At 41.1% G+C, this 18,392-nt stretch overlaps 1 protein-coding gene across 2 annotated transcripts in view; it reads left to right on the top strand.

The window, feature by feature from the left end:
* Nucleotides 1-8,348: 8,348 nt before the first annotated feature.
* The window catches only part of nampt1 (nicotinamide phosphoribosyltransferase 1), a 37,597-nt gene continuing 27,553 nt past the window's right edge, over nt 8,349-18,392 (top strand). For both annotated transcript variants that reach the window (XR_013963534.1, XM_080757182.1), the window contains exon 1: nt 8,349-8,543. Coding sequence is in view for 1 of the 2 variants with exons in the window: in XM_080757182.1 (XP_080613308.1) it covers nt 8,475-8,543 (69 nt within the window). In the remaining variant the exon portion in view is untranslated. The remainder of the gene's footprint in view (nt 8,544-18,392) is intronic.

Below are 18,392 nucleotides of genomic sequence, written 5' to 3'. Positions count from 1 at the left end.
GCCAGGGAGTCTACCTACCCCCATGTAATGGCGTTTCTATCTCTGTGACCCCAATTTATATTGTAAAATCAATGTTAATTGGGTCCATTTGGTTCCAAACTATCATTTAGTTGGGGTCCCCCCTGGAACTCCCTCGGGAACCCCTGGGGGTCCCCGGACCCCACTTTAGGAACCACTGTGCTATAAGATGACCTGTCCTTGTTATTACAACCCCACCAGTTGCCTTTTGGTGTCTTGTCTCCTCCATGGCCACAGCTCTGCTTCGGGAAATGCCAAGGTTCACTTTGTACATAAACTGAACACTCAACGAACGGCTCAGTATTGTTGTTTGGCACTTGCACTGAGATAACGCCCTATAGTGGATGGATTAAACATTTGACAGTATCCTCCCTGAGTGTCCTGTGTCTTTCCTGTTACCTTCAGGTTATCTTCTGCTTAACCGCATACACTCTATTGTCCCTTTGTGCCGAATTTTCGCTGAAGAGATTTGGTGTAACCCTTGGGGCACTTTGGTCACAAAAGTATACAGTATTGGTCAGGGGTCTTCAACAGGGGGTTCTGCACCCCAAAGGGGTCCTCAGAGTTACTACAGGGGGGCGCCAAATATTGGAGTGATTTTATTCTGAGGGGAACATTAGGCAAAAACAGATGAGGTGAGTTTGCCGATGTGAACGTTGAAGGGTTTAAGTGGTTAACTCCTACTACAGTATGTGAATCAGAAGAGTATATTGTTATATACAGAATGACAGTATTATAGTTTGAGTAGTATATGATCATTCATCATGATGTTGTGTTTTTGTATGTCTGTAAAACGCAAATGCATGCAAAAGCCCCAGCTCTGTAGCACAGTAATAGTCACAATGCCACACACCCGAAGCTGCGATTCAGCTCAACGTCAACTCACAGTAAACCAATTCGGGTTTTTTTGTAGGAATTAGAATAGGTATTGTATGTATCAGCATTAAGTCCAGTATATGACTGATATGCTCGCATAGAAATTAATTAACAAAGCCACATTTAGCATAATAGAGCGTATGCGCGTGACATCATCATCATACCCAGAAGTTATGCGGGAACGCCTACTGACAAAAAACTACTTGCTGGCCTTGACAGCCCATACATTCAAACAGAAAAGTCCAATTTGATTGAATTAAATGACTTTAAACTACATTCAATTCACTTTGTCACTCACTTTGCCACTCGATTTGCCACTCGATTCACTTTATGCATGCGCATACCCTCTATACCCAATTCAAGTTCAAAATGGCATTGGATGCTTTGCAGACGCATGTTAACTTCAGTAATAAGCAGTACAGGACAGATAACAATTGCTGTAAGGGATTCCTGAGAGTTAATCAAAGACTAAAACTTGGTCTGAAAGACATACAGTACAGCTGTCCAACTAAACAACCAATAACAGTCCCTCAATAGATGTTCCTAACCACAGAAGACATTTTGAAAGTCCATCGGCTGTCAAATGTAAACAGAGCCTCTTCAATGTCTCTGTGTCAAGCAGATACGGCTTTCGGTAAATCTTGTGGGTAAAAATATGATTGCAATTCACATTGCAGTGAATCCTCTATCATTTACAGCATATTTATTGGTGAGTGACCACAAATGGATTTTACAGCAATATGAAATGTGCAACAACCATGAAAGAAACTGATTCTACATGTGTAGGATAGTAAACACAGTCCTCAAGAGACAAAAGTACTCTGGGATCTAACTACCTTGGATACATACATACTCTCTCCGCACGCACGCGCACACGCACACGCACACACACACACACACACACACACACACACACACACACACACACACACACACACACACACACACACACACACACACACACACACACACACACACAAAGCAGGCTTTGTATATCCAAAGAGAGGTAGGTGATGAAATTCAAAAGTCAAATGTATTAAGTTTTACTATATTTATGTTTGTAAGAGTCTTGAACATTCAACTCTTACAGGTAATATATTAGTATGACCTTGGTGTCTGCTGTCTAAGGGGCTAATTGGCACTAGATGGTACCCATTAGATTAGAGGAAAGGTCTATATTTATACAGGCTCGCACAGCAGTTAGGCTATTCTCTCTCAAACACTAACAGTAGGAAAAAATTACAACGTTCCACTCAATATAGAAAAAGTGTCAACAAATTGCCATTCCTCATCATGAATTCTATCTGAAATTCAATTACAAGTGATCCACAGCTTCAGGCACAAGAATGTGGTGTGAAGGAAGGACTTGGCTTCTTTCAGAACCATTAAAATAATTCACACCGCTGTGCTTTGCAACATGACAAGTTTGGCTTGGCGCTGCGCTGGGGAGCTGAGAGACATCTCGCAGAAGGAGCAGAAAGAGTGGTGTTGATGTTATGATTCAAACACCGGCAGGGGGACAACTCCAAGATGGCTCTCGCAGCTCAAACTTCTAACCAACCAAAACAAAACTGTTATAAATACTCATAACCTCAATGCCCCAAGTGCCTCCCGGCAGTGTTGATTTTGTCAACTAAAACTATGACGAAAAATGTCAGTCGACTACCTTTTTTCATTGATGAAAACTAAACAAAAACAAAATAAAAACTAAGCTATGATGACGAATACTAAGATACTAATAAATAAGAAACTAAAACATATGCTAACAAATAAAAACTAGACGTTGTGTTGGACGTTGTGTTGGTCGAGCGAGTCGAGCAACTAGTGGAGAACAGATCCAGTAGTCATTTTATGCAAGATCAGCTATTGTCAGCATGCAGCCAAGTGTAAAATCTGCCATTATGATGCCATCATACATTTTAGTAAAAGAAAAATCAACTGTGGATTTAGTCGACTAAAATCGTATATTTAGTTGACTAAAACATTTTAGATGACTAAAATATGACAAACTAAATGAAGATTAGATTGTCTTCATTATCCATGAGGGAAATTTTATTCAAAAGACTATGACTAAAACTAAATCAAAATTTGCTGTCAAAATCAACACTACCTCCCTGGCAGTGAGTGGCAGAGAAAAAGTTGCTAGAGAGCACTCCAAAATGTGCCCACCGATGGTGCACTGCAGCTTATTTTGTCACAAAACTTGCACAGTAATTATGCAGTATATTTCCATTGGAAGGATTAACATTCATTGCACAAGGCTGACCTCAAGAGAGACAAGTTGGTGGGTACGCCTGCCAAAGTCAAAATGTGAGAAAAGTCAGCTAGGCCCTTAGAAGATTTCTCTCAAGTACAAATATACATATAAGCTATTCTTGTTTTGATGGGAAAGTGGTGTGAGAGGAAAGTCTTGACCAATCTCCAAAGAGATTAGACCGAAGAGAATGTTGACTCTCTGCCCGGTATAAACAAACAGGGATAAATAATTACTCACATTTTACCCAGTTCCAAAACAAAAAGCTTCATCAACATGTCAAAATCATGACCAGGTAGTAGGTACTGTGCCATGCATTGTTAAAAACACACAGTAGCCTACCTAAATGAATGACACTATATGGTGAAGTCAATCTTCATGTTCTACTACTGTCATGAATTCCACTCATTTCATTATACACATTTTGACAGGAACTCATGGTGACTTACAAAGTGCAGGTTGGAGCAAGTGCTATGAACCTTTGTCAACTGTGCACAAGTAAACATTACTCATCGGAATATGAAGCTCTGTATATCTTAGGCACCGCGTCAGCTCATTTTCTAGTAAAACACATGGCCTGGACTCCTATATGGTCAGTAATGAGAAACTGTGGTTTGTGTCTTTGTTTTAAAATGGCTGCCATTGCACACATGGCCGTTGAACCTGAAGGGCCAGATGTGCCTGCAGGCAGACTGGTGTGGGCCCGCAACCTTAATCTGGTCAGCGGAGGAGCTGGCACCCGCGCTGGTGGTTTTCCTTCAAGAGGATGGAGAGGCATGAGCTAGGAGCCATCAATATTCCCTCTGGGTCCCCGGGAACACGGCATAAGTGAAACAACCCGAGACCATGCAGGCCGGACAATTACCCAGCAGGGAAACCGATCGGCCACAAGCGTGGGAAACATCTGCGCAATTATGATCAGCAGCTGCTCCCCTCCCATGAAAATTACCCCTGGATTTATTGGTTCAAAAAGACATCCTTCCCAAGGCAGACGTACTGTAGCTTCATTTATCCTATACCTGCCTGTGTTGGCCAACTGATCTCTATAACATACTCTGGGGCTCTGACCGGTTCATATGGTATCCTGCTGCAACATACTGTGTACACTACACAGTACAATCCTCAGTGTTGGAACTCTGAGACTATACAAATGTACCATCTCAGAGTTACAAGTGTATAAATGAACACTTTTAGTGTAGGTCCTTGATTATATACCCTTATTTTTGTGTGTGTACTAGAAGTTAAGGAAATTGAGGTGTGAGAGACTCGTTTTCAACTCGGATTAGGCAGAAAATGTCTTTACTTGCAATAAACGTGTAGACGACGGAGAAGACAACAAATCACTCTGAATAAAATGTCAGAGTTTCTGTTGCTACTAATAGCACTAGGTATCACATGGGAGGACCACATCGGAAACATGGAACACTACAGGGACCAACCACGGGTCACAGACACGATCAGAGAGAGTTTTCGGGATTGTAAACTGACACTCACCATTTTAGATGTCTTCCCTCATCTTCTGAGATTTTCAGCAGGTGTTCACACAGCAAGGATTCCACTGCCAACTGGAGAAACCAAAACGATCACCTTTGCCACTCTGAAAACAGGTAAAATGATTGCATAACTTAACATTGTTTAAAAGGAAAATATGTCTCTGTCTTCATCTCATGAAATAGAAGCTTCCATAACCTAAACTTGTAGAAACATCGTAATTGGTGTGGTCGGTAGTGCTGTCACCTCACAGCTAGTGTTCTCTCCTCTGCATCAGTGCCAATACCCTGCTAGGTAGAGTTGGCATGGCCAAAAAGGTTTGGGAACCACTGCACTAGAGTGACTAGACAATTGACACTGCGGAATAGTTACACCTGTCTTCCACAAGTGACCACCTATAACGGAACACAGGAAACCTGTGAAACATGTTTTGAGAAGATTAACTTAAAAGCATTATTAATCTGTCTCCACCAGGCTGTAGGCTATACACTATCTCTACAGTCGTGATCAATACGGACCTGTCCGCTTATACCCATATTCCATCCCCAATCGCTAAGATTGCCTTCCAAAGTTTGCATGCAGGATTTCCAACAAAATGCCTCAAATCAATAACACAGCGTGTGATTTCCGTGAAATTGTGCACACACATTCCCACCAGACAGAGGACGAATTGCAACTTAAATGTTTACACCTATAACTGCACCGATCTGTGTACAACTTTGTATGTGCACTACACATTATGAATACCCTGTTACGTGTTATACATTGTTTCATATATTACACATTTTGTCCAAACATCACACATGCTATTATCCTGGTGGAGACCAGTGCCCCGAGGGGCACTTTTTCTAGTTAATTCTGGAACTGTGCTGCCTACTGGGCAAGTGGGCATGAAGCTGAATTGTGTTGCAATGGCTTTTATTACGCAGCAGAGGTCCTCATTGGGACTGCACAGCAAACACTCAACTGGTTTGTCTTTAAATCAATGTCTCTGTGCTGGATTTCATGGTGATGTAGTGTACTATCAGCATATATTTCTCAAATATTAGGGCATGATTGATAAGTTGTAAGGTGGTATATATATATTTTGTATTGTTTTTGTTTGACTGTTTGTCAAGTTTGAGTGTTGCTATTGAATGTTTAACCCATTTTGACCTGAGATCAGATTCTAAAAATGTCTTCTACGTACATCCTGACAGTTTTCTGAAAAAGCTATGTTTCTATGTCAGTCGTTCTTCGTTTTTTCTAAAATAGCAGACCTACAAGCTCGGGCCACTTGGTTGATCTACAAGCTATGAGCTTGTAGATCTGCTATTTTTCAATAGCTAAAGCATAACATAATGCTAACACCAAAAGGGGTTCCCGCCCAAAATGGGTGGCCACAATGGAAACATTGTGTTGTGTCCCATTCTTTTGTTGTTTGTAATCTGTTATTTGTCGTAAAAAATTCAATAAAATATTCAATCAGTCAAATTCAACTCCTTTTCACTGCAGCCAGCTAAGTTTTTTTTTTTTTTACCTTTGATCCTCTTCGTGCTGGATAGCACATAAGGTCTTCACCAATGAACGCCAATGCTGTCTGTCTACTGCCCAGTGCTGCACTTGGCCCCAGGTCCATCCAAGTTCTTTCATCTCTTTCTCCACAGATCTTTTCTGTTCACTGCAGCCCTATTGACATGAAATAGCAGAGGGTGAATTGAACACAGGGGCGTGCAATGATAATGATACTAATTAAGGTTCCATTGAGAAGAGTATTCTATTGACTCTTTCCAGTGAGCCAACATGCACAATAGCAGCACCCTCCCTGACTCTGACGACTCTAAATAATTTATAAGACTAAAAACAAAACAAATAGTGTTGTCTCCTGACTTTCTTTTCTTCTTTCTAATGATTTGATCGTCCCAAAATATTGTGTTCATTGTCATGATTCGTCACGATCCGAATTGGCTTTGTCCGCGGCGTAACCGTCTTTAAATAAATTATATTAAAAGTGCCGATGGGAGAATGCATGGGGCTTCCACTTCCTGGGCCACTCGCTTTTCTGAAAGGGGGCGGGGACTGCGGCGCTCTATAGGCCTGGCCTACTATAGCATTTAACCTGACCTAGCTGTTAGCCTGTTACTCTTTCATGTCAAAAGTTAAAAACTGTAAAAGTCTATTGTTGCACTTTAACCCAAAAACACTAAACAACCTTATGGTCAAAAAATATATCTCGTCAAAATATATTGAATTACAGCAATACATGGCAACTTGACTCTGAGGTAGCCTACTCTTCTTTAATCAGGACTTTTCACAAGAAAACTAAAAATTATCAGTCTTGAGTTGACTCTCTACTATATAAACACTGGTGAGAATTCACCCGAACACCACACCAGCCTGTACAGTACGGTACAGTGTAGGGACAAAAACGAAAACAGGGACGTATAGGCAGGGAAACAAACCTAACCTAACTTCTATGATGTCACTGAGAATCATGAAGGTAGTCAAGTTACTTAAAGACCCGCCCACCTCAGACAATCAGCAACATTATGAAAATGAGGCTACAAAAATATAAAATGTTGTCCGGGGTAAAAATGTAGCGTTGAGACATTTATAAAACAATTACCTTCATGTAGGCCTAATTGGCAAAGTGATGACTTCCACTGCAGCATGAGTCAACATCTTGTGACTGTCTTCTCTCGAAATGCGCTGCTGTAGAATGTAGATGGAAACATTAATTAATATCATTGGTAACACGTGTTTGTTGACCAACTTGACCTATAGCTCTCGTTCGTTCGTCGTCGTCCCCTTCTTAACGCTATGGACCAGAGTCACCAGAGCTATAGTGTTGAGTTCATATCAAATTCATATCAAATTGTCAATATGAAACTGCCTAGAAAAAGGTCTAATGCAGTATTAGGAATATAAAACAAATACCTTCATGTAATTAGTTTAAGTGTAAACTGCCAAGTGCATGGTAAACCTCCACGACGACATTCATTTTGTATCTACATTTTTTGGCATTGAATGGACTTATCCTGAACAAACAACTTAGTAATAGCTGCTAAATACAACCTGGCTGCACCATAAAATAAGTAAATAACCCCATGCAACTCACTCACCATGTCCATGACGACATTCGCCGTGAACTTTCTCCATCATACGTTTAGGCAGGGCAGGCAGTTGATGCGTGAAATGCGCGCCTAAAACATAACTCATACTATCGGCCCTTTGGCGCGTTTCCTTGTCCAACAGTGCCATCTATTGGTATTATTACGCAACTGCCATTTAGTCTAGAGCAGAGCAGTGGTGGTAAAAGATATACACAATATTATGTAATTAATTATGTATGCCTGGTAAAAGTTTTTGTTTTACTTAAAAACAACCAAAAATGTATAAATGCACTGTAATAATATAATATAATATAAATATATATAAAAAAAGAATAATAATAATTATTATTATTATTATTATAATATATATATATATCAAAATTGTACAACTTACTATAGAACTATATACAATAGTTAATGGTAGTCTTGACTCTTGAGTACTGTAGTGTACGGTCATGTAAAGTGGTCGTGGTCACGCGAGGCCGCGTACGTGCGTGCACGTGCGTGAGTGACGTACCCTACATGGAGAGGATTATAGTCCCGCCCCCCTCTCTATACTCTCCCCCGTCGGCTCCGCTCCTCCTGTCTGTCTGTATGCTCTTGGTCGTTCCCCCAGCGACACCCACAGGGCGACACCACCGTCACCGTGCTGCTGCTACCAGGTTGGCTGAGAGGAGAGCCCCCTCCACACACACTCACACACAGGCGACACAATACTGACAGCTGCCCGAGCACACTGAACCATGGAGCGGGGAGAGATGGAGCACAGAGACGTCGAGTTCAACATACTGCTGGCTACCGATTCCTACAAGGTAAGCCCAGCAGCTGAGACAGTTATTATCACACAATGGACCGCGGACATGAATAACATGGTGGTTTTATTTCATCATCGGCGGCACTACCGGAGGCCATCATCACGCTGCCCGCTGAGGGAGGCTCGTCTCCCCCCTGTTCACATTATAGGCCGAATATTGTGGAGGAGAGAGCGAGGGGGGCGGGGGGGAGGTTGTAACTAGGGTACCATGGTCACAAAGCACAAGCATCATCCATTGTTATATTTTGACTGGATCCAGGATGGTGGGTGGGAATGTGCAGCCAGTTAGGTGTGATAGCCAAAAATAAATCAGTCACCCCGGCCGGCTTCGCTAGTGCAGTGATGCTATGTAAGCTAGCTATTTTAGCCAACAGGCTAGCAGCAGCAGGGAGCACACAGGACACACTGCAAGTGGTGGCTTGATATAAAATATCGAGGTAGAGGCTGGTTGATGATGATCCCATTGCCCGTTTGGACCGTCGCGCTGTGATTGGCTGGCTGGTTGTCAGGTAACTGCATAGTAGCCCCTTTCGGGACCCTCTGTTACCTTTTATATATGTGTGTGTGTGTGTGTGTGTGTGTGTGTGTGTGTGTGTGTGTGTGTGTGTGTGTGTGTGTGTGTGATTGGTGTGATTCAATTATTATTTGGTCACACCACCAAATAGGTTGTATTTTTTATTCTTAGATATTAGTTAATGCACAATTTAATATTACAATTGTAGTATAGTAATAGCATACTATTACTACTATAAGTCTATAACAAAGGACTACTACTACCACCCGGCACCTTTACATTTGCCAAATTGTCATTCTATTTGCGTGTCAAATTTGGACAGCGCTGTAGCCTGTCTCCGTGACAACCGACTAGCCAATCACATGGTGTCACTTCAGGAGATGGGGTGTAGACTCTTGTCATTAGAAAGGCGGCTTGGTGTTGATCTTAGCATTAGCATACAAGCTAACAAGTGCTGGGCTTCAATCATAGGTGCTGGGTATATGATGTTAAATTGGGACCATGCATCTCTCACGTGAGAGAGGCTACAATAATACAGTATGGTTTGTGTGAGCTGTAGTTAGACTGGCAAATGAAGACTCAGGGAATTTTTCCATTCCCAGAAAATGAAAAGTGAAACTTTGAAGGAATTTACCTGGTTTAGTTTCATTTCTGTGGAAATGTCCTCCTCCATATCACACCAAAGCAGCAATCAAGAGATCCACGTGCTGCTGCGTGTCCCGTCAGTCACGTGACATGAGTCATGACCTGTTGACCACCCACATAAATTATGTGACATAATGTGTGTTGTTGTTTTGTCTTTGTCACAAAGTCAAAGCACTTGTGCAACAAGAGAAATATTTTGAGCAACTGGTCAACTGCTATAGAGATAAACGCCTGCCTGTGAGGAGCCCCCACCAGGAGGACTACTTCTCCCACCCCAACACTCCCTGCGTCCCATGTGTTATAATTTCACCCCACTGTGTTATCTTTATTTGAGAGTACGAAATCGTGATATTCACTGAGTTCATTAATTTCGTCGATTTGAAATTAGAGAGGTAGAGTGCCAGAGAAGACTGCCTCTCTTGGCATCAGCGGGGCCAACATTTTTGACTGTTTTGCAGGCAGAGTCTGACCTTGATTATGTTGAATGATCAATGGCTATTGGACATTTCAGTTGATTTGTCCTGAGTCTTTGTAGATTTGTGCCATGTATAATCCGTGTGTCAGAGGGATGTGGCGGTGGGATGGATGACAGGCCATAGAAAGATAAAGAGTTCTACAGAAATGAAAATGAAAGGGAGTCCATTATAGAGGTCAATGACCACAGATAACCATCTCGTTTAATTTTCTTTACACTGTGTGTGTGTGTGTGTGTGTGTGTGTGTGTGTGTGTGTGTGTGTGTGACGTGTGTGTGCGCGTGCGTGCGTGCACACGCAAACTGTGCATGTGTAAATAAATACTTTATTAGACAGAAATGCAAACTGCAAACTGTACAACTGCGAGTACAATCAAACACGGTTTTGTTTCCATGTGTGCATGTGAGAAATGGAGATGATAATGAAATGGGGGCAGGTAGAGTGTTGGGTCTGGGTCTGTGACAGGTGCATCACTCAATGTGAGAAATAGTATGAGTTTGTGCCTGTGCATCGAGAAACTGCATAGTATAGTTAGAGACTGACAGAGGGTGTATATATGAGACAAGAATATTGTGTGCATGAGATGAGATGAGATAGATAGGAAAAGCAAGTGAATAAGGGATCAAAAGGTAAATTGCATTCTGTAATTCTGAAATAAGCATCCAGACCAAAGGATTGAGTAACATTCATTTATAGTGGCTTCCAGCATGAGAACCCTGCTGATAAGCTTATAGCCCTGTCCTAGCCTGGGCATGTACACTCCAGAATGTGTCTAAGGAAAGTACAGTAAATGTTGAAAGTTAAGTTCTAGTAGGCTGGACAAGACAACATGTAGCCCCATTAGAAACTTTCCACTGCAGTTCATTTCCAGGCTGTATCTCCCTGAGATGGAGATAAAACTATAGAAAAAGTGCCCCTTGGGGTCTCCACCAGGCCAGGTCAGGTTATTGTGTGGCCTCCTGGTGGCGCTAGAATAGGCCAATGTCAAAAGGGTGCCATTTCTTCTTGATGGCAATTGGATGATTTGAGACATTTTCTTCCAAAAATGTGTTTTGCAAAAATCAACCTGTTGGTGGCGCTTTAACAAGCCAATGTGAAAAGGGTGGGATATATATATATTTCATGATTTGAGGCTTTTTGTTCAAAACGGGCCAATCCAGCAAACTTTGAAAGCCATTGTTAGCCAATTAGGATGGAATATGAGATATCAGACAGATCCGTCTTGAGCACATGACTATAGAGACAGTACTGTGTAACAATTTGCAGGATGTTTGGACAGAATCTGGCGGAATAACAGTTATAGGTAGAAATGTGAAAATCGGCCTCATGGTGGCGCTATAACAGGCCGTTCTGGAAAATTTGGGCCAGAGGTTTGTCTTTGTGTGTGCAAAGTTTGGCATCGACCGGGATAATTATTAACGGTGCCGGAGATGAGCTGTACACAGACGGACTGACACACACATACGTGTGACATACACGGACGGACGGAGTGCAAAACATACTCTCCCCTTGCCTTCGGCTGGTAGAGACAAAAACAAATGAGGAGAATAGGAGATATGTCTACTCTATGACCTATCTTGGCTGGGTACCCGAATCTGTGTTTGAGAAACCATAGATAAATTCAACGCAGGTTGAACTTGAAATGATTCATCTTCTTGTCTTCATCTTGTTTACTACTGTTGGCCAAGAGAGATTTGCGTCTTGACTCTTCACCATAAGCTATTAAAACGAATGCTAAATGCTATGCACCTGCCACAGGGTACTATGGTAATAGGACGGTGTAGAAAGACAAACAGGGGAGAGTCTAGAGAATTTGGGGGGTGACATGCAGAAAATCCGCCACCGGGCTTGGGAGTCGAACCCAGGACATGCTGTATGTATCAAAGCCTACTACGTGATCTTAACCTTGGGTAGACTTAAATTATAAATAATAATAATAATACCGGTTATACAAATTTTACTTTAAGAAATCTCTGCAGTCTGCACCTTTTAGATTACTAATTACTATGATATTTAGTTAGTCTTGAATCTCGATATCTTTATTCTGGAAAAGGTGCTGTTTTGGAACTAACCTTTTTGTACAATGTAGTTGGTGGCAGTTACAGTTGGACTGTATAAATGCCCATAACCCATTCAGAAAGGAAACCCATTTTGGTGTTTTAAACATTATGTTATACTTTAGCTATTGAAAAATAGCAGATCTACAAGCTCATAGCGTGGCACTGAGTGCTGCGCTACGAGCTTGTAGGTCTGCTATATTTTTTTAATCCTGAAAATGTGGTGCAAAAACATTTTATGGCACTTTTCCATCGATCCTTTGATTGACATTTTGTTTTGTTTCCTGGTATAGCTCATTAGCATTGGTTAATAAGAACAAACGCCATAAAATCATCAACGTGTCCAGCAAAATAGCTGGGGTACGATTTGAGAGTATGACCTCAATGTATGAGACCCGGGTACTCAGGAAGGGGAAAGCTAATACTTACTAGGTACAATACACACCCGTTACACAGCCAATACCATCTTTTACCATCAGGGCGACGGTACATGGTACCTTCTCTGCAGTCTAGGGCCTCAAGATCTATCTATTTATCTATCTACAGTATCTATCTATCTATCAAAAGCATTTGTAGAATCGTTCTCGGGTCAAAATGGGTCTTATCTTCCATTGTGTGGACCCAGAACACTACACTTCCTTGTTGTAGCTCTCTAACCAGGGTGCAGCGGCTCAGCCTAGACCTGGGGTACCATCTGCGTTCCAGGACTAGAGGTGACATGGCATATTTAGAATAGTAACAGCAGAATGGTTCCTTCAGGTGCTTGTCAGGCTGGCATATTTAGAATAGTAACAGCAGAATGGTTCCTTCAGGTGCTTGTCAGGCTGGCATATTTAGAATACAAGAATAGTAACAGCAGAATGGTTCCTTCAGGTGCTTGTCAGGCTGGTTGGCAGTCTTGGCACATGTAAGTGATGAAGTTGGTCCCAAACAACATATTTTGATTGAAGACTACTGGCTGGATTGTCACGAAATTTCCACAGAGGATGAACCCTACTGATTTTGATACATCCCGTGGCCTTTCCTTGACTGTAACCAAAGTTTTGGATTGCATACAAGAAATAAATCTAATAAGCAGATTGCCCTGAGACTTGGTGAGAACATTTACTGTAAATGCACTGCAAGGTCTTAATTAATTAGTTCTGATTCTGGTGACCCCTATGGCCTTTCCTCTAGTGCCACCCTTTGGCCAAAGATGCCACATTCACAAAATCCAGTTGAGTCAAAGAATCGGCATGGCCTCAAGGAGCTGCTAACAGGGTTTTTAGAGTCTAGTTGTGTTTAAGTATGCTTGGTTTACCAACCAGGCCAGTGTCATTTTTTCACACACAGTGTATTAATAGAATAGGAAGAGCATTAAAATGACTTGTCTATTGTCTAAGTGTCCTTCCTTGAACAAGGCACTTCCCCCAAAAGTTCAGATGACTGAACAGAATGTGCTTTGTCAATTTGATGCTGTGTATCTCACACTAAATGAGGGTTGACAACACAAAGTGTGTTGACGCTGATTCAATTTCATGAATAGTGTCTCTCCCAGGTGAGGGGCGTTTTGTTTTGTTAAACTAGGGTAAGGTTATACTTTCTTATCATCTTATCTTTCCTCGTCTCACCTCTCCCCTGCCAGACAGATTGTCACACTGTCTGTTGTTTAGTTGGGTCAGTCAGTCTACTCTGCAGTTGGAATGTACCCAAACAATCAGTCAGTTTAGGAAGTATTCAGTGAGTCAGTCAGTTCATGAGTCAGGCCGCCTGGATTTGTAGTTATTCAGGCAACTTAAATTAACCATCTTGGCCAGTCAACCAGATGGAATTTAATTTGGTTATTAATTTATGTAACCTGACTTGTTATAAACTCTATTGAGGGTCGCTGACATCTTTGATCTGATATCACCATCTTGTTATTGTGTCAGCGTGTCCGAGTCATTGAGTCTATGGTGTTTTCAGATGTGTCTTTTGTCTGATGCTTCTACTGACCACCAGTGGTCCTTGAGGGGGTTCCAGGTGGTCCCCAGTTAAATTATGGAAAGTCGGTAACCAAATGGACCTACCGGTATATTAAAGATTTTTGTAACTCTTGAGAGTGTAAAATGAAACCGAATGGACCCTCACGGGTCCATTCGGTTTCATTTTATACCCTCAAGAGTTACATTATTGTTAAACATACTTAATTTACAAGAAGTCTACACAATTAGACAATTATCCAACAATAACAAAATATTGAGGCTAGATTGAGGCAAAATGTCATCAAATGGTGGACATCAGGAAGTGAGTAAGTCAATTTTATTTATAGAGCACATTTCACAGACATCATAGTCACAAAGTGCTTCACAACAATAAAACAGAACATGTCAATAGTAATATTAATAATAAGAATAAAAAATAAGGAAAGCTCCGTCATGCTGAAAACACACATTGATTGTACTAGGGGTTGGTTCAATTAATCAATACGGCAATAATCTGTATGGTATAATTCCTGCCCGATTATCGTACCATATCGACACGGCAAGAAATGCTTTGTGTGACACGGCTTTAACTAGGGATGCCGCCGATTTATCGATTATGTGTTGCCGTCCCCAAAATATTTCATAATCAAAAATATAGGCTAATAAGTACGGCTGCATGATATATCGAACATGTACCTTCATCAGAGTGGAGAATATAAGTATAAATCAAGTTGAGCAAAGCCACTCTTCTCTGCCCCTCTCTCTAACAGACACAGTTAACGATCGCTTGTTAAGTGCCTTCCAGACAGACAATCAGATGAGTAGAGTGTAGACTAGTGAACTGAACATGTTCTCTTTATATCAAGTAATACATACCAGCCCCTTATGAAACTACTTCTCCCCAAATCCAAATGGATTTCATTTTCCATCCTGAATGGCACTGAGACTGATTATAAAACTGTAACCATCAAAGCATGCACTCAACATATAATGGTGACCATGGCATGTGCATAATATAAAATCTGAAAAGTTTTATCTGATATTGATTGGGGGGGTCGATTCATCGATTATTAATCGCCAGAGCTTTAGAATATTCGATTGGGCAAATGGTCACCATGTGGCATCCCTAGCTTTAACATCAGCATTGGTTTCTGCCCGACAGTTACAATATTTATGATTCAATCTTTTGCATTGATCCATCAAAAGTTAAAACATTATTATTATTTGTATTTGAACTTCATGCCTTGCTTTTTCTTTTAAATGTTATCAACTAAGTTTTTGAAATTGATTTGGAAACTTAACATTTCTTGCAATGTACACTATATTTGTCAAAACATCGGCAAGACTCTGCTAAAGTCAATTTAGTAGGACACACGGTCATTATTAAAAATCAATGCGCATCGACACATCTGTATCGTGATACGTGTCGTTCATGAGGTTGCTGGCGATACCCGGCCTTACGTTGTACGCACACACGCATCACATTTTTAGAATCTGATCTCGGGTCAGAATGGGTTAACATAACTGTGCATATCCACACACTGGCATTGACTTGAGCGCAGTGCAGGAGAGGAGTACACCTAGACGCCCTAAAGTGATTCTCAGCCTTTTTTATTTTATTTCTAGGCTCCCCAGTCCCCATTTGACATGAAATTATTTTTATCTCTGGAACCTCAACCTTGACTCTTAAATCCTCGGTGTTAATTTAACTCTCAGAAATGTACAATATGAACAGGTCCACTTAGTTCCATTTGTGAGCTCTCTGAGTTACAGACGCTTTAAGGGTTTGATTCCTAACTATCAGGCGTCTAGTTGGGGACCCCCTGGAAGCCTCTCAAGTAGAATCGGTGGTCTGAACACAAAAGAACCATCGAATTTGTTCAGAATCATTTGGTCAAAATGTATTGAGAGGATAGCACGTCGAGGGTGTGATTGTGCATACATTGTCTGCCTTACAAAACACAACCGGTGGGGGGGCCGGTGCGTGTGTGTGCGCATGCTGTAAGAAAATACTGCTTAAACATGTACAGCTGTGTGCCTGCGCTGTTGACCCACCCTCTGTAATTACAGTAAATGTTTACTCGCGTGTATTCTCACGTGTTAAATAAATGCCAGTGTGTACTACTGTGTATCTGTTGTGGCAACATGACAGTATTGTGCGGGGTGTGTGGGGGCTCTATTTTGAGTTGAAAGCTCCGAGGGATGGACACTGGACTGAGGGGGTTAGTGAAACTAAGTAGCATTACCTCTGGACCCAAGTCCGACTGACTCTATTTATAAACTCATACCAAACGGGTTGGGACCATATTAAAAATTCATGTCACGATTATCGTGTCCAAAATATTTGCAATTAACAATGTTATCGGGATAATCAAAATGTGCTTAAATAAGGGAGGTAGCAAATGACAGTCTATTCATAATTATATATATTGGTTGGATGTCGCCAATGACTATGCATGGATGTACAGAATATCAATAATTAATATAAGAATGAATAGCCTGTTACAGTGTCAATATGCGTTCAGTTTACACTATCTGAGTGAATTTACAGTCCAACAGCAGGGAATATATGAATGAATCAATATCTGTATTGTACAGTCTGTGAATAGCCTTTCAACAGTGGATGTACAGTCTTCAGTCTACAATGAATATCTATACAAGGTTTGGGCGTGCAGTTCAATGCATATCTGTCGTGCCCTTTTGAGAGCAGTGGTTTAAGATACATGTATCAGTTTCACAGGCAGTTATATCACTTGTTTCTTAGAGTTCCTTCTCTCCTTGAGAATGTGTGTGTGTGGGATGGGTATGTGTGTGAGTGAGAGATTTGGTCTTGCCCTCAAACACAGCCTAAAACCTAATTTATACTGCGTCACAGTACCATGCTTTGTTCTTCAGTTGAAAATCTTTTTTTTTTTTTTCTTCTTTTTTTTCACTCCGTGACACAAGTCATAAATTAGCCCTAATAACATGTCAGTTGAGTTTTAACACTTGGGACATACCGGTATTACTTAGGACTTCCACGTTGTATTTTGTTGTACAAACCATGTCAAAAAGAATTTGTTTGTACAGTGGAGTGATCGGTGCAGTAACTAGGTGAGGCGAAGTAGTTACCGGTATCTCAAATGTCTCTCTACCGAGACATCGCTAGCCTGTAAGCACTGGACCAGGGCTAGGAGCGCTGCCTGCAATGGAGTCAGTTGGACTTGGACCCCCGTCGGTCCAACCCACAGTCCATACACCTGCCCAGATAAAACGTTTATGGCACATTAAATAATATTTTGGTATCGTTGGTATCGTTTTGAAGCAACAGATGTTTTCTAATGGTCAGGTTGTTCTGGAATTGCTGCCCCAACCCTGTGGAATGCAGTACAACGCTCTCATTCCACCGTTTTTATTGATTTTATTCCTTTGTCTAGTGTTCCCCCTAATAAAGTTGGTTTTATTTGTTTTCTCATGCCAGCCATGTAAAGCATATTTGAGTATTCATATAGACTACCTGCAGTGCTGCACTTGTTTTAAACGAGATGTTTTAAACAAGTTGTTTAAAGTAGCCTACCACCAACCTTTTATAAGCTTATGTAGTCACTATTCATTGGTTCACTGGTATACCAAAATCCATTTGAAAATAAATATCACTGTTATCAGGTTGAATATTGATATGCGATTAAAAGTGTATTAATTAATTGCAAAGCCTATAATTAATTTGATTAACAAAATTAATATTTTTGATCTATTCCCATCCCTACTTTTCATCTGGGAGCATGACTAAATCATTTTCTCTACAGAAGAAACATGAAGCCAAACGAATTATGTAGTGCATGTATTGTATTACAATAGGAATACAGTTAATAATGTTGCAATCTGAGTGGTGCTATTTTTGTATTATATATGTTGTACCTTTTTCCCCCTGGGACTATATACATTTACTTCGGGACGGTAACATTTTTGAGAAAATTGATGCACACTAACACGGACTGAGTGCAAAACATACTCTCTCCCCATGCCTTCGGCCTGGTGAAGACAATGATTTTCCATGACCATTTAAATTACCGTACGTTCATAATCTGAACAGGTAAACCAGAGTATGTTTTCAGTGGAAATATTGGGATATATACTGCAGTTTTATCTTCGGGGGCAATTTGAGTTTTATGGGGACAATTGCTGCTGTGGTTGCACAGCTGCTGAATCCTCAAATGACCCACAGGTCGCTATGG

The sequence above is a fragment of the Protomyctophum bolini genome (assembly GCF_963924005.1).
Source record: "Protomyctophum bolini genome assembly, chromosome: 23".
In the NCBI taxonomy this organism is placed as follows: Eukaryota; Metazoa; Chordata; class Actinopteri; order Myctophiformes; family Myctophidae; genus Protomyctophum; species Protomyctophum bolini.
This window is presented reverse-complemented; position numbering and strand designations above follow the sequence as displayed.